The sequence below is a fragment of the Neoarius graeffei genome, chromosome 23, assembly GCF_027579695.1.
Source record: "Neoarius graeffei isolate fNeoGra1 chromosome 23, fNeoGra1.pri, whole genome shotgun sequence".
Taxonomy (NCBI): Eukaryota; Metazoa; Chordata; class Actinopteri; order Siluriformes; family Ariidae; genus Neoarius; species Neoarius graeffei.
This window is the reverse complement of record NC_083591.1, coordinates 48,428,671-48,452,034: the sequence shown is the minus strand read 5'-3', so window position 1 is coordinate 48,452,034 and position 23,364 is coordinate 48,428,671. Positions and strand designations below refer to the sequence as shown.

Sequence of the window (23,364 nt, the reverse complement as noted above, 5' to 3'; positions counted from 1 at the left end):
AAGCTAATTTCCTCAGCATCGCTCCTATTTTCTGGTGTGTCCGTCATTGCAACTGCACCGAGTGGTTACTGGTATGACGTCACGCAGCTGTTCCATTGACCGAGAGGGGGTGCTGCGAACGCGGAAAATTTCAAGTGATGGGCATGATCAAATAAGGACCGATTACAACCGCGGGAAGCTTTTGAAAAATCGACGGTCAATTTATTTCGAATCTCGAAAGCATTCTGGTGCAGAATAATGCGACTTTTATCGCCACTGCGTGACGCCTTTAAAGCTAGAAATAGACAGTGTATAATCTGAGGAGCTGGTTGTGGTTGCGCAGCACTTCATATGAGAGGAGAATGAAATCGCGGTTGGAATCATAACACCACAGACTCGGAAGTGGGAGTGCGAGTGTGCAAAGCGAGAGCTGTCAATCAAAGCAAGAGCTGTCAATCATGAGCACATGCAGCGCTCAACTTGGAATGTGTCAGCAGAATGTCAGAGTCTAAACAATAAGCTTACAATAAATGAAGGATCAGTCAGTGGAGAGCTCAGCATGTTTAATTCCCCAAGCCAATGACAAGAACTTTCGTGAGAAATAACGCGAACGTCTGCATCATGCGGGATTTGCGGGCGGGAGCGGGACAAAATATGGCAGGCGCAGGCGGGAGCGGGACTGAAATTCATAATCCTTTGCGGGAGTGGGCGGGAGCGGGATTGCACAATGAGGGAACGGGCGGGAGCGGGACTTAAAATTCTGTCCCGCGCAGACCTCTAGCAGACAGTCCAACAGACACTGCACAGTGCTGGGTTCCACGGACACAGACCAAGGAGGATGCCACTTTTCCAGATAAGGCACACAAAAACCCACTTGGCCTTTGTAAATGCTCATCTGGACAAAGAATAAGACTTCTGGTCTTCTGTTTTATGGTCAGATGAAACAAAAATTGAATTGTTTGGCCACAGTGATGTGTTCTTCATTTGGTGTAAAAAAGGAGAAGCCTTCAACCCTAAGAACACCATCCCCACTGTCAAACATGGTGGTGGGAACCTAATGCTTTGGAGGTGTTTTTCAGCCAATGGACCAGGGAACCTAATCGCAGTAAACGGCACGATGAAAAAAAGAGCAGTACATCAGGATTCTCAACAACAACAACATCAGGCGGTCTGCAGAGAAACTTGGTCTTGGGCACCAGTGGACATTTCAGCACGACAACGACCCAAAACACACAGCAAAAGTGGTGAAGAAATGGTTAGCGGACAAAAACATTAACGTTTTGCAGTGGCCCAGCCAGAGTCCTGACTTCTGTGGAGGGAGCTGAAGATCAGGGTGATGGCAAGGAGACCCTTCAACCTGAAAGAGTTGGAGCTCATCGCTAAAGATGAATGGGCAAAAATACCAGTGGAGACATGCAAAAAGCTGGTCAGCAATTATAGGAAGCGTCTGATTGCTGTAATAGCCAATAAAGGCTTTTCTTACTGATTATTGAGAAGGACATGAATAATTTTGGACATGCCACTTTTTGTTCAAATGTAAATAAAAGCTGAGAAATATTTTTTTCCAGGGCGGCACGGTGGTGTAGTGGTTAGCGCTGTCGCCTCACAGCAAGAAGGTCCGGGTTCGAGCCCCGTGGCCGGCGAGGGCCTTTCTGTGTGGAGTTTGCATGTTCTCCCCGTGTCCGCGTGGGTTTCCTCCGGGTGCTCCGGTTTCCCCCACAGTCCAAAGACATGCAGGTTAGGTTAACTGGTGACTCTAAATTGACCGTAGGTGTGAATGTGAGTGTGAATGGTTGTCTGTGTCTATGTGTCAGCCCTGTGATGACCTGGCGACTTGTCCAGGGTGTACCCCGCCTTTCGCCCGTAGTCAGCTGGGATAGGCTCCAGCTTGCCTGCGACCCTGTAGAACAGGATAAAGCGGCTAGAGATAATGAGATGAGATATTTTTTTCCCCACAGTGATGCCTCTTGTACATCGTCTTGTTATCTTCTGGGAGACGCCTGTGTCATTTCCAATCAAGAAAAAACTTGCTGGTTGAATAAAAGTAACTAAGTCAAAATTTGCCAGGGGTATGAATAATTTCGGGCTTGACTGTATATACGATACCAGTCAAAAGTTTAGACACACCTATGGAACATGGATGGAATTATCATGTGACCCGTACGGACCCGCGCATGCACTCTTAATAAAACGATTGGGAAAAGTCACATGACTGGGGAGATACAGATTTTTGAATCCGGTCCAGACAAAGCCGTATGTGGCCCTGGACCTGTTTACCTCGCTTCTGCCGTTTTCAAACACTGGTGTAATAAAAATACAAAGTCTTGTTCTTCCAGGAGTGACTCGTGCCACTCCATTATTCTGAAAAAAAAAACGACATTTTGTTATCGAGACATCATCAGACGAAGAAGGTTGAACTGATTCGACTGTATTTTGTTTTCAAATCAAAGTTCTTTTTGTGTAGACGTAACAGGCTCGTACCGATGTTGTCTCCATGAGCTGACCCGAACTGACTTTTACTCACGATGTTATCTTAAAATCGTTTTCATTTCGAGAGAACAGTAAAGTCAGTTGTATTTTATAGAATTCAAACTGTTATTTCAAACTTGTGCAAAGGTGATTCAGCATATAAATGGTTTGCGGTCAATCAAATAAAAATGGATTGGTTCGTTTTTCGCACATCGTTGTTTTCCACTGTGTATGACAGAGAGGGAGAACCAGCTTGAAAAAAAACGTGTTATAGACACCGGATCCAGTGTAAATAGCTGCCGGAGCGCACTCCGGCTTGCTCCCCCTCAAATTAAGCAGCACGCTCCGGCTTGCTCCCGGAGTGCTCTGGCCGAGGTTCCGGAGCGCGCTCCAGCTTGCTCCCCCTCAAATTAAGCAGCGCGCTCCGGCTTGCTCCCGGAGCAAGCCGGAGCGCGCTGCTTAATTTGAGGGGGAACAAGCCGGAGCGTGCTCCGGCAGCTATTTACACTGGATCCGGTGTAAATAGCTGCCGGATCATAATTACAGTAAACTAGTAAATACAGTAAAGGAAAAACTTGAGACTGAAAGGTTTTAAGAGTCATCCAAATGACTGAACGTAAACATTGCTACAGTAACATACTAGCTACTATGTTGTTGACATTAGCTAGTGCTAACAGCTAGCAGCTAGTACACTGCTACAACTACACCGACCCTAATAATACAGTTCTTGGTCATTGCCTGGCAACAGCAAATTTATAACGGGCCATGTCTCAACAGACTAAGAAGTTATTTCAATGACATTTAATAACATTTTGTTTATCCTGAGGACCGAAAGTAAATGAAAATGTGAACAAACCTTAGCTGTAATAAGATGGCGACCACCGGCTCCAGGGACGACCCGCTGATGTAGGCATGTTACCCAGCCTGACACAAAATATTTGTAGGCATCCAAACTCTTATACGCTTTCAGATCAATACCTGTGTATGGCGATGGGTTTTTAACGACATAGGTATACAGATCATGTGGGCCGAAGTCAGGTAAAGACGAGGGCTTCGTGTACTTCCGTACGTCAGTGAACAATCCTGGTGGAAGCAGGTAAACGTCGTTCTCTAAGCCTGCTAACCTCAATTTTTGCAAATACCTCTCCTTCTGCTCGCCCTGTAAATGCCCTACGTCACTGGATAGTGAAGGTGTTTTCTGCATCTCGCTCCTTTTTCTTTTATGTTTTTCGTTTGTCGCCTTCCTCGCATTCAAACCGATTCGAGCCGTGACGTCCAAAATGGCAGCCTAACGATGCATCACATGACTTGGTCACGTGGGTGAAAAACCTCAATTGGCATTATTTTAACCGGCTTCATGAGGTAGTCACCTGGAATGCTTTTCAATTAACAGCTGTGCTTTGTCAGGAGTTAATTAGTGAACGAGTTTCTTGTTTCTTAATGCGTTTGAGATCAAACAGTAAATGATAAATATACAGTAAATAACCCTATTTGAACACCTGTACTACTCCATACAATATTATGTCAAGAACCGCTCAACTGAAGCCAGTATCTCACTGGGCTGCGACGGCTTGCGACAAATTGCGAACGTCATTCGTGAGAGAGTTTCAAAAGTGTCTTGAAACATTCGCGGGGCTTCTCAATTTCCTCGCATGAGTCGCAAAGTGTCGCTCCTTCGTCGCTGAAATTTTGAACATGTTCAAAAAATTTGTGCGACAAAATTTCTCTCAAAATAGCCGCTGGTGTCGCAAAGCCGTCACAAACCCTTCTCAAGTCAGTTTCCGTGAGACAGGAAGTGAGAGTGTATCTCACTGGGCTGCGACAGCCTGCGACTAGTTGGAGACACAGCAACTGCGGTAAAATATGCGAATATCGATTCAGTGTGATTCCAAGTGAAAATTGTCGCCAATTCCATACCTGCAAACTCATGAGGGTTGAAAAAGGTGACAAACTACCGGTAACCCCCCGGCCTCCTTAAACAGCGTGCGATCAAGGAAAATAAAGGGAAAAGACAACATTTAAAACAAAGACAAGATTTATTCATTTTTAGCTTTGCAATTTTCAGTTTTGCATCTGACGCCTCATTACATTACCATTAAGGAAGGAAAAGTATAAAAAGTAAAATTTGAATTTAAAAAAGTAATTTTTGAAGTGTGACACTGGAAACTTTCTTCAGCAGACCAGTTTATCATTTTTTAGACCTTTTGGCCCGAACAAGCCGTTCAAGGGCACGTTTATACTGCTCTGCCATGTGCCTCTTTCGCGCCATGCTATCCTTCTTCACCACCTCTGCCCTATGGAGCACTTGCATGTGACGTCACAGCCGATCCAGATTGTGACAGACGCCATCTTGTCGGTCAAACGCCATATTCCGCCTTCTACTTCTGGTTCTACTTCTGCTTTTACTTCTACCTTTTCTTCTGGAAAACCCTACTATATACAATTCTACTACAACGGCTGCGGCTACAAGCTCTCCCTACCTGTGCACGTTTTTTATGTTTTTTGTGTGTATTTTTGCGTGTTGTTCGTCTGTACCGGACTTCAATATCCACTACAACCGTATGGACTTACTGGACATTGGTTTCCAGCAGAAAATGACGGTTTGTAGCGATTTCCATCGCATGCACAACATTCCGGACGAGATAGCGAGACCAGCGGGGTCTCCGTGGATTGTTATCGGTGGCAAAGCGAAGGAGGCGGCGCCGGGAGCGGAAGCAAAAGTGAGGCTGCAGAGCTGGCCTGTTGACTAAGCTCAGAAAACAGCCATTCAAACCTCCACTGCCAAGCCTCTACCTCTCCAACGCCAGATCCATGTAAACAAGACGGACGATTTGGAATTACAGCTGGAATTACCTTATTCTATTCTATAATCGGCTGGTCAGTGCTATACTCAATACTTAAGTGACTTACCCATCCAGTGAGGATTCTTGTTTACAAGATGCCACATCTGAGTCGCTGACAAATCCTGAATTTCTGTAGAGATAACTGTCCAGAGATTTATAAGCACGCAGTGCTTCACCACTGAACAGCGAGGGAAAGTTAATGAGGTAATTATACACGTCTGGGTATTCCACTGACAGTTCAAAATCCGGTCGTGAAAACTCCGTCCGGAAAGCCATAAGGGTCACAAATCTGTAGATCGTTTATTTTAGACATATATCTAGTTATCTGTTCATTAGAAAAATGAGCCGTGTAGTCCGTCGGTTGAAATTGATCCATTCTGTACACGAGTGCAGCAGTATTTAGCGGTGTTTTTGACCGACAAGATGGCGGTTGTGTACTTTCCGGCCACGTGACTGCAAGATCTCTATAACCAGCAGCACTGGTAGATGGCTGGATACCAAATTCAGCCCTCCTTTCCTTCAGTGCTGCCAAATTCATGGTGTGAGAGTGAGTGTGTGTGTGAGTGAGTGTGTGTGAGTGAGAGAGAGAGAATCTCTCCCTCTCTCTCACTCACACACACTCACTCACTCACTCTCTCTCACACACACACTCTCTCTCACTCACATGCACAACTGGTTCTCTGAATACAACCGAGATCAACACATATTACGTTATAAATTTTGACGATCCCACCAATAGTTTCACATAAAAATGATTTCTCTTACCCAAAACACGCGTTTATAGATCCCTATGTTCAACAAAAAAATGACTTTATTCAAACTGATTTGACATTTTTTCTGTTTTGTTTCAGCCCACAGAAACATCTTCCGTGTCGCGCGTTCGGTTCAAACGTAACAGCCCCGCCCCTTGCGTCTTACGTCATAAAAACGCAACTCACAGACCACCAAATCACAGGTACCAAAAAAACCACCCTAAAGCCTCTTTAAATCGCACTCATCGTAACACAGCTTTCTCCGCATACTAAAAATGTTTTTCCGTCTCCAGATGTAATATAGAGTTCCGGAAAAAATCAGAAAATATGATTCCGTGAGCTGTTTTCAAGACTCGGTGTCCCGTTCTGCATTGCGTTTGGATGATCTCTGCCATCCTCCTATACACACCCGTATTCAAGAAAACCCCGCCTCTATTCAGTTACAATTCGCGGATACTGTCCAGCGTTCTGTAAGACTATTGGCTCGTTGGAATGTCATCCAATCAGAGAGACGTTTGAAGTATGAAGAAGGCGGAAATGGTCTGAATGTGGGTGTGACAAGAAAAGTAGTAGTAGTAGTACTTTGAAGCAGTAGTACATTGAAACCAAATGTTTGACAACGTAGCCTCGCGCCCCCCCCCCCAAAAAAAAAAAACCTCTTCGGATCTACACGATTCACACAAGTGACCTATTTTGGGATCAAAACGGCGAATTTCGCCGAAAGGTGACTAGTTTGCAGGTATGTAATTCGCATATTTTATCGCAACTGTTGTCTCCCCAACGAGTCGCAGGCTGTCAGTGAGATACTACCCTAATGGCCCTTTTCCACTACCCTTTTTCAGCTCACTTCAGCCCGACACGGCTCGTGTTTCGACTACCATAAAACAGCACGACTCGGCTCGCTTCAGCCCTGCTTAGCCCATAAAACTCGCACCGTTTTGGAGTGGGGCTGAAGCGAGCCAAACTGAGCCGAGTGAGGCTGGGGGCGTGAGCAGACACTCCCCTGTGCACTGATTGGTGAGGAGGAGTGTCCTCACATGCCCACACACGCCCCGCGAGCACGCTGGGATCTGTAAACACCGCAAACCCGGAAGAATAATAATTACGAATTACGAGAATTTCTGAAGCCTTATGCGCCTCGCCTCATCTATACGCTCTTGCCAGTATCTGTCCGCGTTGTCGGTGACAACAAGCCACAGCACCAAGACCAGCAACACTAACGACTCCATGTCCTCCATGTTTATTGTTTACTATTCGGGTCGTGAGACTACCGCTTAAAAGATCACTGATGTCACTGTTTGCGCTGCTTAACGACATCACCTGACGTCCACCCACTTTCGCTAACTCCACCCAATGTGTCCACCCACTTCCAGCCAGCACGGTTCAGCGCGGTTGTAGTCGAAATGCAACTCCAACAGCCCCGCTCAGCTCGACTCAGCCCAACTCAGCACGGCGCGGCTCAGCCGCGTTTGTAGTGGAAAAGCGGCATAAGTAAAGAGAAACGACATCCATCATTACTTGAAGTGTCTTTTCAGTAGAAGGTGTGTCCAAACTTTTGACTGGTCCTGTATATAAACGTATATCTCGTTTGAGTAGACGGCGTGTGTACCTGTAACGAGGATGCTCCGCTGTGTCAGAGGGGGATCGCTCTGGGATCGATATGGACGTGTTGGATGACAGCGTGGTGGCAACCGAGGCTGTGGTGGCCTCCTCAAATGACGGAGGAGTACATGGCTGCAGACCTGAGAAAAACAAAGAGGAGGAGTTCTTATGAAAACCTATTCAATCCTCCAACAACACAAATGCATTAGAAAAAACGACAAATGTACGATCAGTGAAAACCTGATAGGTGATCGGTAGCCTACCGTCGTTCTCAAGCACAGGAAAGCTGCGTGCTCCTCTCAGGTCGTAGACATGGTGGTCTCTCTCTGAGGGGAGTTGACTGGCTGACCAGGCTGCCCCAGGCCCGCTATGCTTGGGCACTGTCAGTGCACTGCGGCTCTTCTTCGAGGGAGAGGACTTCAGTGCTGCAGTGAGTGAAAGATGGAGGGAAAACTTAATCAATTAATAAAGCCTGAATGTAATGTTCCAGGATCATGTAGCCCTAAAGTGCTTTTCAGATGATGAATGACTCTCAATCTCTAGCATTAATTTCCAACAAGAGATGGGTGAAGCAGCAAGGCCTAGAAAACACATGAATCAGTGGCAAGCGGGTGAGCACACGTGTGCCCTGTTCTAATTTAAATAACTGGGAACGTTTGAGGACAATGCCACTGGAAACGAAACAGGAGATGGCTGCCTCGAGTCGGCATATCTTCTTCTTTTGGCTGCTCTCGATTAGGGGTCGCCACAGCGGATCTTTCGTCTCCATTGCTCCCTGTCCTCCACATCCTTCTCTACCACACCTGCCACTTTCATGTCCTCTCTCACCACATCCATGTATCTCCTCTTTGGCCTTCCTCGTTTTCGTTTGCCTGGCAGCTCCATCCTCAACATTCTCCTTCCAACATGCTCTGCATCTCTTCTCAGAATGTGCCCATACCATCTCAGTCTCATCTCTCTTAGCTTAATTCCCAAGCTCTCCACATGTGCCGTCCCTCTGATGTGCTCGTTCCTTATCCTGTCCAACCTCCCATCGCAAACCTTAACATCCTCAACTCCGCCACCTCCAACTTTGCCTCCTGTCTCTTCGTTAAGGGTACGGTCTCCAATCCGTACATCACAGCTGGTCTCACTACATCTTACCTTTCACTTTTGCTGGGACTTTCCGATCACAACTGACTCCTGAAATCCTTCTCCAACTGCTCCACCCTGCCTGCGCTCTCTTTCTCACCTCACTATCGCAGCCCCCATTTTCCTGCACAATTGACCCCGGGTACTTGAATTCACCAACTTTCTTTACGTCTACTCCTTGCATCTTCACTACACTCTCATCGCCGTTCTCATTGATGCACATGTATTCTGTTTTGCTCCTGCTCACCTTCATTCCTCTTCGTTCCGATGCATACCTCCATCTCTCCAAACCCAACTCAACCTCCTCTCCACTTTCACCACATATCACAATATCATCCGCAAACATCATGTTCTATGGTGACTCTTGCCTCACTTCGTCCGTCAAGCTATCCATCACTATGGCAAACAAGAAAGGACTCAAAGCAGAGCCTTGACGAAGTTCCACCTTCACCTTGAACCATTCAGTCGCAGATGGCTGCCTCGGCATATGAAGTTCTAAAACTGCTCTGTTTTTATCAGGACTTCTGTGTTTGTGTGATATAAGAACATCAGCAGCTGAAGAATGTATCAGTTATCACTCACATTGCGAAACAGGAAGTACGCACTATTGTTGTTGTTGGTTTTGGGAGCTGATATTTGAGTCTGTAATACACAGACTGACTATACTGTAAGAGACAGGGGAAATCATGTCATAACGGTTAGCAAAGCAGCTTTGGGGCCAAAAGGTTGCTGGTTCAATTCCCTAGACTAGCAGGAATGGCTGACGTGCCCTTGAAGAAGGCACCTAACCCTGGTATGTTGCTCTGGATAAGAGCGTCTGCGAAATGCCTGTAATGTAATGTCATACACAACCATAGCATTATTCTCAAGTATTTAAACCTGGATTATTAGAACAATTATGTCGGCATAGAGTGGGGCAAAAAAGTATTTAGTCAGTCACCAATTGTGCAAGTTCTCCCACTTAAAAAGATGAGAGAGGCCTGTAAATTTTCATCATAGGTACACTTCAACTATGAGAGACAAAATGAGAAAAAAAATCCAGAAAATCATATTGTCTGATTTTTAAAGAATTTATTTGCAAATTATGGTGGAAAATAAGTATTTGGTCAATAACAAAAGTTCATCTCAATACTTTGTTATATACCCTTTGTTGGCAATGACAGAGGTCAAACGTTTTCTGTAAGTCTTCACAAGGTTTTCACACACTGTTGCTGGTATTTTGGCCCATTCCTCCATGCAGATCTCCTCTAGAGCAGTGATGTTTTGGGGCTGTCGCTGGGCAACACGGACTTTCAACTCCCTCCAAAGATTTTCTATGGGGTTGAGATCTGGAGACTGGCTAGGCCACTCCAGGACCTTGAAATGCTTCTTACGAAGCCACTCCTTCGTTGCCCGGGCGGTGTGTTTGGGATCATTGTCATGCTGAAAGACCCAGCCACGTTTCATCTTCAATGCCCTTGCTGATGGAAGGAGGTTTTCACTCAAAATCTCACGATACATGGCCCCATTCATTCTTTCCTTTACACAGATCAGTCGTCCTGGTCCCTTTGCAGAAAAACAGCCCCAAAGCATGATGTTTCCACCCCCATGCTTCACAGTAGGTATGGTGTTCTTTGGATGCAACTCAGCATTCTTTCTCCTCCAAACACGACACGTTGAGTTTTTACCAAAAAGTTCAATTTTGGTTTCATCTGACCATATGACATTCTCCCAATCCTCTTCTGGATCATCCAAATGCTCTCTAGCAAACTTCAGACGGGCCTGGACATGTACTGGCTTAAGCAGGGGGACACGTCTGGCATTGCAGGATTTGAGTCCCTGGCGGCGTAGTGTGTTACTGATGGTAGCCTTTGTTACTTTGGTCCCAGCTCTCTGCAGGTCATTCACTAGGTCCCCCCGTGTGGTTCTGGGATTTTTGCTCACCGTTCTTGTGATCATTTTGACCCCACGGGGTGAGATCTTGCGTGGAGCCCCAGATCGAGGGAGATTATCAGTGGTCTTGTATGTCTTCCATTTTCTAATAATTGCTCCCACAGTTGATTTCTTCACAGCAAGCTGCTTACCAATTGCAGATTCAGTCTTCCCAGCCTGGTGCAGGTCTACAATTTTGTTTCTGGTGTCCTTTGACAGCTCTTTGGTCTTGGCCATAGTGGAGTTTGGAGTGTGACTGTTTGAGGTTGTGGACAGGTGTCTTTTATACTGATAACGAGTTCAAACAGGTGCCATTAATACAGGTAACGAGTGGAGGACAGAGGAGCCTCTTAAAGAAGGTGTTACAGGTCTGTGAGAGCCAGAAATCTTGCTTGTTTGTAGGTGACCAAATACTTATTTTACCAATTAATTCATTAAAAATCCTACAATGTGATTTCCTGGATTCTTTCCCCCCATTCTGTCTCTCATAGTTGAAGTGTACCTATGATGAAAATTACAGGCCTCTCTCATCTTTTTAAGTGGGAGAACTTGCACAATTGGTGGCTGACTAAATACTTTTTTGCCCCACTGTATGTTTTAATGCACTGTAAATCTCAAAGGATCAAATTTTCTGCCAAATCTGTAGCCTACGTGATTACTAAAAATGATAATATTTGATGTGTGTTTCTGAAGAGCTTCAGCGATTTTCTGTCTCCCATCTGAAAAGCACTACACTGTACACTTCCTGTGTGATGTCACTGCATTGAATAAAGGATAAGAAAAGTGTCGTAGCGTGTACAGTTCTTACAGGAACTCTTCTTGAATACTGTAGAACTCATGAACTTGTAGAACCGATCAGCATAGAAGTTTGGCCTGTGCACTGATACGGTGTCCTACAGAAACGGCGGAAAGACAAGACATCATGAGAGGAGAAACGACAGTTGGAGAGAAGAGAAGAGCAGAGAAAAAAACAACAACTCATATTCAGGCCACAAAGTAATAACCAAACCCAACAGATCTGTATCTCAGACCCACATGTGCTCCGGATCATCTTCAGCAGCAAGGCACAAACTAGCTTGTGTTGTTATTCGCAGATACATGAACCTAGAGAGTGAGATTACCCGGCAGGGCACTATGCCATCCAGATGGTGTCTGGTTTTAATAATTTACCTTCACAGCCAGGAGACAGACTGCTGCCATCCAGTATTACAGCGACTACTGCACGACCTCATGCTTTTCTGTACTTTAAACATATACAGAAGTGTGTTTAAGTGACGAACACTGAAGTTTACTGACTACAAAGACAAAAATAAATGTGCCGGCTTTATTTCGAAAGATTTTAATTAGAATGCATTAATTCTGATTGCAGGTTCATGTCTCACTCTCACAGTTTTCCAATTAGTTTTACTGCAGTTAATATGAATGAAACATGCTACAGTAGTTACATATATGTTATTTACCAGCTGGGAGGTCCGTATGGTGAAATACCGTGACCGAGGTCTTGAAAGTACTGAGCGAGGCCCTCTGGGCCGAGGTTAGTATTCAAGGCCGAGTGTCTCATCTCATCTCATTATCTCTAGCCGCTTTATCCTGTTCTACAGGGTCGCAGGCAAGCTGGAGCCTATCCCAGCTGACTACGGGCGAAAGGCAGGGTACACCCTGGACAAGTCGCCAGGTCATCGCAGGGCCGACACATAGACACAGACAACCATTCACACTCACATTCACACCTACGCTCAATTTAGAGTCACCAGTTAACCTAACCTGCATGTCTTTGGACTGTGGGGGAAACCGGAGCACCCGGAGGAAACCCACGCGGACACGGGGAGAACATGCAAACTCCACACAGAAAGGCCCTCGCCGGCCACGGGGCTCGAACCCGGACCTTCTTGCTGTGAGGCGCCAGCACTAACCACTACACCACCGTGCCGCCCAGGCCGAGTGTTTATTCCTATATTTAACACGTTACTGAACATCATTGTCAATCTCTGCTTTATTCAAGGTTTTTTATTGATACTGAGTTAAATCTCATCTCATCTCATTATCTCTAGCTGCTTTATCCTGTTCTACAGGGTCGCAGGCAAGCTGGAGCCTATCCCAGCTGACTACGGGCGAAAGGCGGGGTACACCCTGGACAAGTCGCCAGGTCATCACAGGGCTGACACATAGACACAGACAACCATTCACACTCACATTCACACCTACGGTCAATTTAGAGTCACCAGTTAACCTAACCTGCATGTCTTTGGACTGTGGGGGAAACCGGAGCACCCGGAGGAAACCCACGCGGACACGGGGAGAACATGCAAACTCCGCACAGAAAGGCCTCGAACCCGGACCTTCTTGCTGTGAGGCGACAGCGCTAACCACTACACCACCGTGCCGCCCAGGCCGAGTGTTTATTCCTATATTTAACACGTTACTGAACATCATTGTCAATCTCTGCTTTATTCAATGCTTTTTATTGCTCCTGAGTTAGATCATTAATGCATATTTATCCTGCAGTTCCTGACAGATGAACTCGTTCTCTGTCACATAAAGTCTATGATCTGCATTCGAGAAAGTGCCGCATTAACTGGAAGGCAGTCATAATCCACTGCAGATGCTCCGAGCGCTAAATGAGCTCATTTTTTTGCCACACTTACTCCATCATGGACTAGTGCTTTCCATGTGTGCTCCAGCTTCTTAATAAGCCTGCAAAGAGAAGCACACAAGTTTTATTGAGACGATGATCTCCAGCCAGTCTCAGCAATGCAACGTCTACACAGGATTCTGTTTTTTATTTATTTTACTTTCACAGTGATTATTTCACAGAGTGCATTTTACATGAGATGACACTAAACCCCACAGGACAGCTTACGAATGTCAAGATATATTAATATTATGTTAGATAAGACCATATGAGACTTCTTGATTCTCTAATCGAGTTTAAACGCACCATAAAGAAAACGAATCTCACCAGTGGCACCTTGTGCAAATCTAACATTTGTGATCAACAGAGTTAAACTGCATTTAGTTATATTCTCGACTTAATGGCATTTTAATTTTATTACTACATCTTATATAAGACCTCCTTGATATATATTTGATATTTATCTATTATAGTAGTTTAATGCTTGTTTTTTTTATATTTTTAATTTAGATCTTTTATTAGTTCGAATGTACAACCCCGATTCCAAAAAAGTTGGGATAAAGTACAAATTGTAAATAAAAACGGAATGCAATAATTTTATAAATCTCAAAAACTGATATTATATTCACAATAGAACATAGACAACATATCAAATGTCGAAAGTGGCGGCCATCTTACCACAGGCAAGCTTTTCCACAGAATTCGCGGTACACTGAGGTAAGACCATTGAGATGCTTAAATGTTTATACTCTTATCTCGCTGAAATTTTGACCTATATACAAATGGTTTGATTTCTTAAAACATTATTAATGTGGTTGTAATTCTGGGTGCTTGAGCATGCTAAAATCGTACCTTTTCTCTTCAAAAACGACTTACTGCAGCTTTGTCAAAGTTGTGTTTCAGGCTAGGCTAGCTCGTAGCACCAAGTAATTTTACATGGAAGGTCATGAGATAATATTTTCAATAACTGAAGTTGCACTTGCACATGGTTTTCATTTTCGGGTTGGTTAATTTAAAACAACTTGCATTATGATTTCTAGAGGAAATTCAAATACTGACTGTGACGAGATGCCAGACTTCTGCGCGGCTTTCGGTTGCTCGAACCGGCGATGTCTGGAAAGTAGGGCACGCGGGATCACCTTTCACCAGTAAGATAATACATCATTTTTTTAAGGATAATCGGTAGCGTTATTTACTTAGTGAAATAATGTCCAATACAGTTCCTGATATGAGCAGCCGGGCTAGGACAACAGTATCATACTGTATTGTTACAGTACATTTGGGTGTGAGGTTGTAAGTGAGTAAGCCGTTTATTTAACTTTAGCTTCCCCTACGGCCCTATCACATGTAAAAATATTTTCACTAAAAATTGGAAATAAATTGTATGGTTATTTGTCCTAAGACCGCAGTTATCCATAAGTATGCAGTGTTAGGCTTCTCACAGCATAGGAATTTCAGCATGTATTTTTTTTAAAACATAAAATGATTATTCATCATTAATATCATAAATACATACTTCCGTGTTTTTTTTTTTTATATAACAAACCAAATCGATTGAAATTTGAGGAAGTTACGGTCATCTGATAAGTACATATTGCTACCAACACAATGTAATGGGTAAGCCAGCTGTCTGAGGTAAGATGGCCGCCATGTGCGGACGTTCGACTTCGTTGACGGGCAACGGGGACGAGGCATCTAGTCTTCTATGTATATCTATAGTCTATAGGTCTTAGATCCTGACCTGTTGAACTTACATGAGGATATGAAGGAATGCACTTCCGTAAGTCTCTGTAGTTTTGCTAAATGCTGTAAAATCTCAGATTTTTTTTTTTTTTTGCAGTTTCGAGTTATTTTCTGTTTCAAATGGCCTACGACTGATAACGTAAACAAAACATCTACTACAAATCATGGAAAATTTGAGATGTCGGGGGGGAAAAAGTGGACACACTGCACCTGTAAGACTGCAGAATGTCTATAATGCCAATAAAGAGCAGCAGCCGCTCGCCTTTCCCACTCACTGCCGGGATTCCCCCCATTCTGCGAAAAGAGAGAGAAAAGGAAACAGATGGCTTATCGTCTTATCTATTACACAGCGCCATTATATCCTTCACATGATGTTATCCACTCTGCTCCCTTAATCCTCAGTCCCTCCTTATTAAATCAGTGTTCACTAAAAGCCCATTAGTGATAAAACCAAACCAAACACGTTCTCACTACAACACGCTCTTGACTGTTGACTAAATGCCTGTTGTCTGACCCAGAGTGTGATACTGTGACCTTCGAGATGGACCGGTGTTTTTCCTCCACAGTGATTGTACACAGATCCTCCATGCATAATTTAACACCATTTAAATGTTTTTTTTTTAAATTAAATGTTTGTAGTCGCTCACTAGGAAGATAATGTTAACCAGAACGTCAAGGACGTAGGAGCTCAAAACAACCATGACGACCAAAACATCAACCAGAACTGAAATGTGACGATGTAAGAGAGAACCAACCTCCACGACAAATTGTTTACAAGAGGAAACTCAACAAAGGACTAAAGTTTGTTCCCCGAGGGAAGATCGACCCGAAACACCAATCAGAACTGAATTCGCATGATAAATGAGAGAGGAGATACAATTCTAGTCAGAAGAAAATTTGTTAAATTGACCTAATTACTAATTTGTTAGCAAAAAATTCGACAGTATAATGACCAAGTCTTGCGCAGAAGGACGAGTTCTTTCAAATACAAGATCAACTATAGCCTCGGTCACAACCGGCCGTACGTGCTCCTACGGCCGGTCTACGTGCAAAAAACGCAAGAAACGCACGGAGGGCGCGCGTGTGACGTGCTGATTTTCGAGCCGCAGACCGGCCGCAGAGGTTCTTTGTCATGTCAAACAAACTTTACGGGCGCTTACGTTTTTTTCAGGTTGCAAGACAAACTTATGGCCAACGTGCGTCTTTCTCCATGAACAAAAAAAAAAACCCAGCGATTTGGGAAACGCCAAAAATCGCATGGCCAAAAAATCGTACGTCCGGTTGTGACCTAGGCTTTAGTATGAATGTTGACTTCAACAAATAATTAACCCTGAAATAAGTAAGTAAAGAGCAGATGTTTCAAATAGTATCCTGGTAAACTGTCATTTTGAAACAGCATTTTACTTCTTGAAACATCATCAAAATCCATGCCATACAGTATGTTTCGTAAATACGTTCAGTTGGTAAACAGGAAGTCGATGTGCCACAGACCTGAAAATGGTACACATGCTACAGAACCCCAAGCTGAAGTTTGGTACCAAATATCAAGCAGTTGTGATTTTTAATTGCTGAGAAATGTTACGAAAATTTTGTAAATCCACGCTATATGTTCCGTAAATACATTCAGTCGGTAAACAGGAAGTTGATGTGTGACAGACCTAAAAATGGTATACACGGTATAGAACCCTAAACTGAAGTTTGGTACCAAGTACCAAGTGGCTACGATTTGTGGTTGCTGAGAAAAAAGGGTGTTTCGGACGGACGGAAATACGGCGATACAGACGGACAGAGGTAAACCAGTATCCCCCACCCCCTTTGGAGCGGGGGTATAAAAAACAAATCAGAACTGAAATATATTGAGAACTGAGGGAAGAGACACGATTTAACTGAAAATAAACAAAAGTTATAAACAAAGTATTTTCCAACAGGAAGATCAACAAACAAATGACCAAGTTTTGTTCCTCCTAGGAAGATTGACCCAAAACATCGATCAGAACTGAAATCGGATGAGAAATGAGAGAGGAGATACAATTCTAGCGAGATGCCTGAAAAATTTTTTAATTTGGGCTAATTACTAACTCGTTAGCAAAAAAATTGACAAAACAATGACCAAGTTTTATGCGGAGTGATGAGTTCTTTCAAACAAAACAATCGGAACGGAAATCCGTGGAGAACTGATGGAGGAGATGTGATTGAACTGAATTGTGGATGACGGACGGAGAACAGACTCCACGCTGTGGCAACAGCTCATCGGCCTTATCGGCTTTAACCAGCGGGTGGCTAATCATCTATTCAAGCATTTGACAAAACTGAAATGACAGCTACCTCCAGAATTACTGGCACCCTTCAAGATGAATATTTCACAGGATAATTGAAATTTTCCTTTCAAGAACCCATTTAGTCAAAACATGTGGCAACAATTATTGAGATGCCTTAAAGTGCATATCACGGGTAAATTCAGGAGCAAGATCAATGTAATTCTCCTATTTTATATTAAACTTTAGTCAAATATCTGTAACATTCTGCATTCTCTGCAATTTTTTTTTTACCTTGCGCAATACCAGAAAAATTCAGTTGAAATCAAGACATTTGAGGCGAATTGGTCCGCCTCTGAAAAAACTTGCCATTTGGATTTCCCGGCAAACATTGATTTTCGTGATATCATCTGCGGGACGCCTCTTTCTGAATCCTACGTCAGCGCTGGTTTGTTTATGAGAAAACGACCTGGTGGAAATTTCTTCAATGTTATCGCGTAATTATTAAAATGGTTAACAGATTGTTAGGATTTAAAGCCATGATTTAAGTTAGTTTTATAGCTGCAGAGCATGATTTAGGATTGTTAGATTTAACCAGTCTCTCCAGTGTTGAATTTGAAATTGAAATGATTTAATGTTAGATTTAAAGCTGCATTAAGTGATTTAAGTTAGTTTTGTAGCTTTAGAATGCAGAATGTGATTTGGGATTGTTAAGACTTTATGAATTTAATATTTTAGCCTCTTAGATCCTATTCCTGTATAATTTCCTGTAAAGTTACTGTGTGACCTTCCTCCGGTGGAGAAGACACACACTTCTTTGCTAGACTAGACATAGACTACGTTCAGACTGCACCCTGAAACGACCCATATCCGATTTTTTTGCCCATATGCGACCTGTATCCGATTTGTTCTTGACAATCTGAACGACACAAATCCGATTTTTTCACATGCGACCCAGGCCGCTTGGATATGTGGTCCTAATTCCGATGCATATCCGTTATTTTCACATGCGACTGCAGTCTGACCGGACAGGTCGCATTCATGCGACCTACAAGTCATCAACAAGAGACAAACGTCACTATTCTGCGTTGGCTAATCCCGCCTCTTTGGTGGAAAACAACAACATTTGTACAGTTTTCAGAATTTAAATAGACTTTTATAGAATTGATCAAGCTAATGGTGGATTTGGTAGGGACCTGGATGTTAAACCATCCTGTATTACAAGATTATAAGATTGTTCTGGAAATTTCCAGTAATTTGACACCTTCGGTCTCATTAGTCTGCTGCCCACATTAATCAGATTATTGTGTGAGTTCCGCCGCCGCCACAAAAACCACATCGCCAGGTCTCGCCTCATCTCCATGCTTTACTTGCAAACTTGAAGAGTGCGCTTTTTTTTTTGTTTACGTATTACGTAGATGTGCTTATTACGTGTCAATTTGTGCATGCGGGACACTTTTGGGTCGTTTTCCGTTCATATTGGAGATCGCATGCAAGTCTCATATAATTGGTAATGTGAACGGCCTCACAAAAAAATCGGATTTCACAACAAATCGGATATGGGTCGTTTCAGGTTGCAGTCTGAACGTAGTGATATAAACATGTCTTTGTTTAAAATTGTCGTAAAAAACATCTCGCGCTTTGACGTGCGTAAATGCTGAGTTGCTGCGTTGTTAAAATATATCCGTTGATATGAAATATATATATACAGGATATTTTGCTTATGATTGATCCAAGGTTTCACTCATATTGATGGAATTAAGATGTGATTTGCTGACCTAGCACAAGACATTCACATACGCACACACAACACACACACATCCTACCCCCACCCCTCTACACGCCGCCAAGGTCTCTCACACACACACACACACACACACATACGACAGACACAACACACAAATACAGCTGCCTTTTAGAAAGATAAACAGCTTTTTTGGGATGTTATAAAAGGTTGTTTGGAATATTTCATCTTCGGTGAAAGGACTGTGAATAAACGGCGGTGAAACCAATCTCTGTTTTTTTCTGGTCTGTTTTTCGCGGTGTTTTTTCGCCCCAGAATTCTGCAGGTGGCACGAAGGCACTGATCTCGAGAGGTTGACCGTTCCAACTGGGGGAACCTTTACACAGATGTATCGTCGGAGGGTGTAGCAACACCAATCTTGATGGGATTAGTACTCATCGTTTCCCAAAAGACCAGACAATGAGAGAGAAATGGGAGCGCTTGGTCTACACAGGCTGTGCACTGAAACCGTGTAAAGCTCTCGCAGCCTGCTGGCGCTTCCGCAGGTGACGTCACGAATCTGGCTCCAGACTCCCTTGGGATTTTTCCAGACGCGTTTTGTTATTTTATTTTTTTCTGCTGTAGACAGATAGCCTGGGAAATCCCATGCTGCTTTGCACAATCGTTCCGATCTGAAAAGACAGCATGGAAACTATGGTCTAAAGGCTCGCCTGAGTTAGGGAGCCAATCAGAGAGTGGGGAGGGGTGGAAAGACGGTGACGCGTACTACTCGACAAACGGAAGCTTGTAGTTTATTTGGGACTGTTTACGGATCACATTTAACATGGCGGCGAGCGATACGAACCAAACTTTCGATCAAGCTTTGTCTTGCACAAACGGCAGTAATCGTTCGGTGCCATTGTTTTCCTATTTTTGTTTTGCCTTCTCTTTCTCTTTCCTTCTCTTCTTCGTCGCTCTAACTACGTCACCGGGTACAACTGCCATGATTGGCCATGGGCTACGTATACACCAAATGATAGACATTCGCAACGTCCAATAATCTGCCGTTGACAATCGTAAACCACACCTCCCCTACGAGAAATTCAATAGGCGGATTCCAGACCATATTTCACTCGTGATATGGTCTGGTGTTAACCAGACTAGCGCTACGTTCACACTGCAAGGCTTAATGCTCAATTCCGATTTTTTTGTGAAATCCGATTTTTTTGTGAGGTCGTTCACATTAACAAATATATGCGACTTGTATGTGATCCTCAGTATGAACGAAAAGCGACCTAAAAGTGTTCCGCATGCGCATTGCAGGATACGACGACGTCACACGCAGTGAGCATGGCCAGTGTTTACGGAAGTAAAACCGCCCGGTTGCGGTATGACCCATCCAATCTAGCTTGAATAGCTGCATCCCCCCAAATGGAAATCAGCTCCCTAACCTCTGCGTCCTTCCATTGAGAAGATTCAGAACCTTCACAGCCCGAAGCGTCCCTCGCATTGATGTCATGCGCAGGGGCGCAGATACGTTTTTTGAACTGGGGGGGGGGACAAAAAACTGGGGGGGACAAAGCTGCCAGCAAACCAACCCCGATATGCTTGTCAAACTTGTTGTTAGTAACCATAGCAACCAAGCTCGAGCTCGCAACCTGTGCAGTCTGCGCAGCTCAACCAACCGAATATCAGTCTTTGTTTTGTTTTATGTGAATTGTTGCAACTATGTATACACTGCTGTGCACCTCAATAAACCGAATGGTAATTAGTCTTTTGATTTTTCCGTGAGGTTTGCCTTATGCAAAGAAAGACAGCATAGATGTTTTTTCTCCCTATAAGTGGGGGGGACCGAACGAGGTGAATTTAAATCTGGGTGGGACGAGTCCCCCCCTCTATCTGCGCCCGTGGTCATGCGCCATGTTGTTGTAACTTTTTTTGAGAGACCCGCCGCCTACTTCAGCGCAGAATAGTGACGTTTGTGGCTTGTTGATGACGTGTAAGTCGGATGAATGCGACCTGGCGATTCAGACTGAAGTCGCATATGAAAAGAGCGGATAGGAATCGGAATTAGGACCACATATCCAAACGGCCTGGGTCGGATTTGAAAAAATCGGATCTGTGTCGTTCATATTGTCAATAAAAGATCGGATACAGGTCACATACGGGCGAAAAGATCGGATTTGAGTCACTTCAGCCTGCAGTGTGAACGTAGCCTAATAGACAGATGGCCTTGTGCAAAATTACCCTTCTGGATGAGTGTGTAAACGGACATACTTTCATATAAAAAAAACACGAAATTGGTCCAGAATATGCACTTTAAGAATACTGAAACTAAACGCATACAAACCATCACTTTAAAAAAAATCTATTTAAAATATCTGATTGCATTCTTCAGTTGTGTCTTTGACAATAAACAGTGTTTTTTGATTGACGGTATCATGGATATTTCAGCCCAAATCCTGGTTGCCTCTGCCAGAGGGTTAACTGTAATGTGTGTGCTTACGTGTCCTCTGTGTCAATGGAGTCTCTGCAGGTAGCTCCTCCCTGAATGGACTCCATTGCTGTGGAGTAAAGTGCTCGCTGGGCCGCAGGCTTCTTCTCATCACTGCTGCTCTGAGAACCCTCTGTCTGCTGCTCACGCTCAGCCTGGTCCATATTGTGGACACCCAGGAGCAGGCTGTAGTCCATGATCTTAAAGCTTTCTAACACCTACACACACAAACAGTACTATGTCTCCACAATCCGAAATCTTTTCCAACATCCGGCAATATATGTACCTATACATTCTGTTCATATTCCTTATTAAAGTGAAAGCTTGGTGAAATTTTATATGCAGTGATAATCCAAACCAACACACACGAACCCAAAGACAGCCACTAACCAGGCAGTCCCTCTGCAGGGTCTTGACCAGGGCGTTGTAAGTGTCCGTGTCCAGCAGTAACCCATCAGGCACGTCTTGCATAAAGTCCAGGTCTTTAAAGGTGGGCTTGGATTTCTCTCGCTCCTTCTTGGATGCTCTGCGCTTGTACGTGGAGCCCTTCAAGTCAAACTTCAGGTGCATGCGGAAGACGCGTGGCAGAACGTTGTTCATTACCACAATCCGGATGTTCTTCCCTCCAGATTGGATGCAGTACAGGCCAAAAAATTTGGGAAGAAGTGTCCGAGGGTTCTGGTTCAGGTTCTGAAAGCGAGGGAGGGAAGGCGAAGGAAAATGCGTAAAAGCAATGGAAAAGATAGGCAAGGCGAAGGAAGAGGAGAGAAGGAAAAGAAAAGCACGAGAAGTTAAAGAAATGCAAGGTACGGCAAAGAAAGGGGACAATGGGAAATAGGAGGGGAAAGTAAAAGAGAAGAATAGATAAAGACGGTGCCTTGGCGCTGTCCTGCTCACTTGATTATGTCACGGGGTCGACGCTCTTATCTGCAAAGGATGGGTGTGGCTGCAGGCTTTCATTCCAGCCAAACAGAAGGCACGCCTGATAGATGAAGTGATTAAAACAAGTGGGATCAGGTGCGGTTAGAACGAAAGCCTTCAGCCACACTGGATATCACCTTGAGGATAAAACTGAGCCCGCTGCCATATCACATTTTATTCTATCCACAGTCACTGGACATGAGCAATCGCGCCTTCTGATCGGCTACTGTACTACTAGGATATCAGCTCATATACCGTGAGTAGAGAAAAACAAAATGGCGGAGCGTGTTGCTGAACCGACCGAGGAGGAAATAAAAAAATCTACTTGAAAACAAAACCCCAAAAAATGTTATCAAGTATTTAAAAGAAACAAATCAAGAACATAGTCAGTCCCCTCCCACCCCCCAAATATCTCCTGTTCTACACTCCAGCCCAGTCGGTGGCAGTAATGCACCTTTAAGTTGGCTTGCCAACCACCAAAAAACCCTAAAGAAGAAGAAAACAACCCCAAAAATACAAAAAAGCAACAAAATATGGAATAAAAGTATTTGATGGTAAGAACGTATCTTTTTATTTTTCAAGAATTATTATTATTGCATTTTTCACAAATTGCTCCTGTCACTTCGCCGGTTTGATTAAGCGGAAATTATTTGGTCGGACGTTTTGTATAAAATCTTTATTTATCGAATTTGCAAAAAATAAAAATACTCCGTTTCTCAAAATCCAGTGAATGTGGATAGAATAAAACGGTTATTCCACTCAATCTCGTCGTACACTGATTATAGCCGACTCGGTGCTACGCGCCTCGTCGGCTATCAGCTCGTGTACGACTCGATTTCGTGGAATAACTGTTAAACAGTCGTACAGCCTGTTTATAATTGTTATAAAGCCTAGGTCACAACCGGACTT

The 23,364-nt window shown here is 43.9% G+C and overlaps 1 protein-coding gene across 2 annotated transcripts in view; it reads right to left on the bottom strand.

Annotated features, from left to right (window-relative positions):
* Positions 1-23,364, bottom strand: part of pip5k1cb (phosphatidylinositol-4-phosphate 5-kinase, type I, gamma b) — a 158,889-nt gene that overhangs the window by 30,101 nt on the left and 105,424 nt on the right. For both annotated transcript variants that reach the window (XM_060906303.1, XM_060906304.1), the window contains exons 7-13: positions 21,925-22,224; positions 21,547-21,752; positions 15,273-15,356; positions 13,333-13,381; positions 11,496-11,580; positions 7,909-8,070; positions 7,653-7,785 (exon numbers count right to left, since the gene is read on the bottom strand). In XM_060906303.1, the coding sequence (XP_060762286.1) occupies positions 7,653-7,785; positions 7,909-8,070; positions 11,496-11,580; positions 13,333-13,381; positions 15,273-15,356; positions 21,547-21,752; positions 21,925-22,224 (1,019 nt within the window). The remainder of the gene's footprint in view (positions 1-7,652; positions 7,786-7,908; positions 8,071-11,495; positions 11,581-13,332; positions 13,382-15,272; positions 15,357-21,546; positions 21,753-21,924; positions 22,225-23,364) is intronic.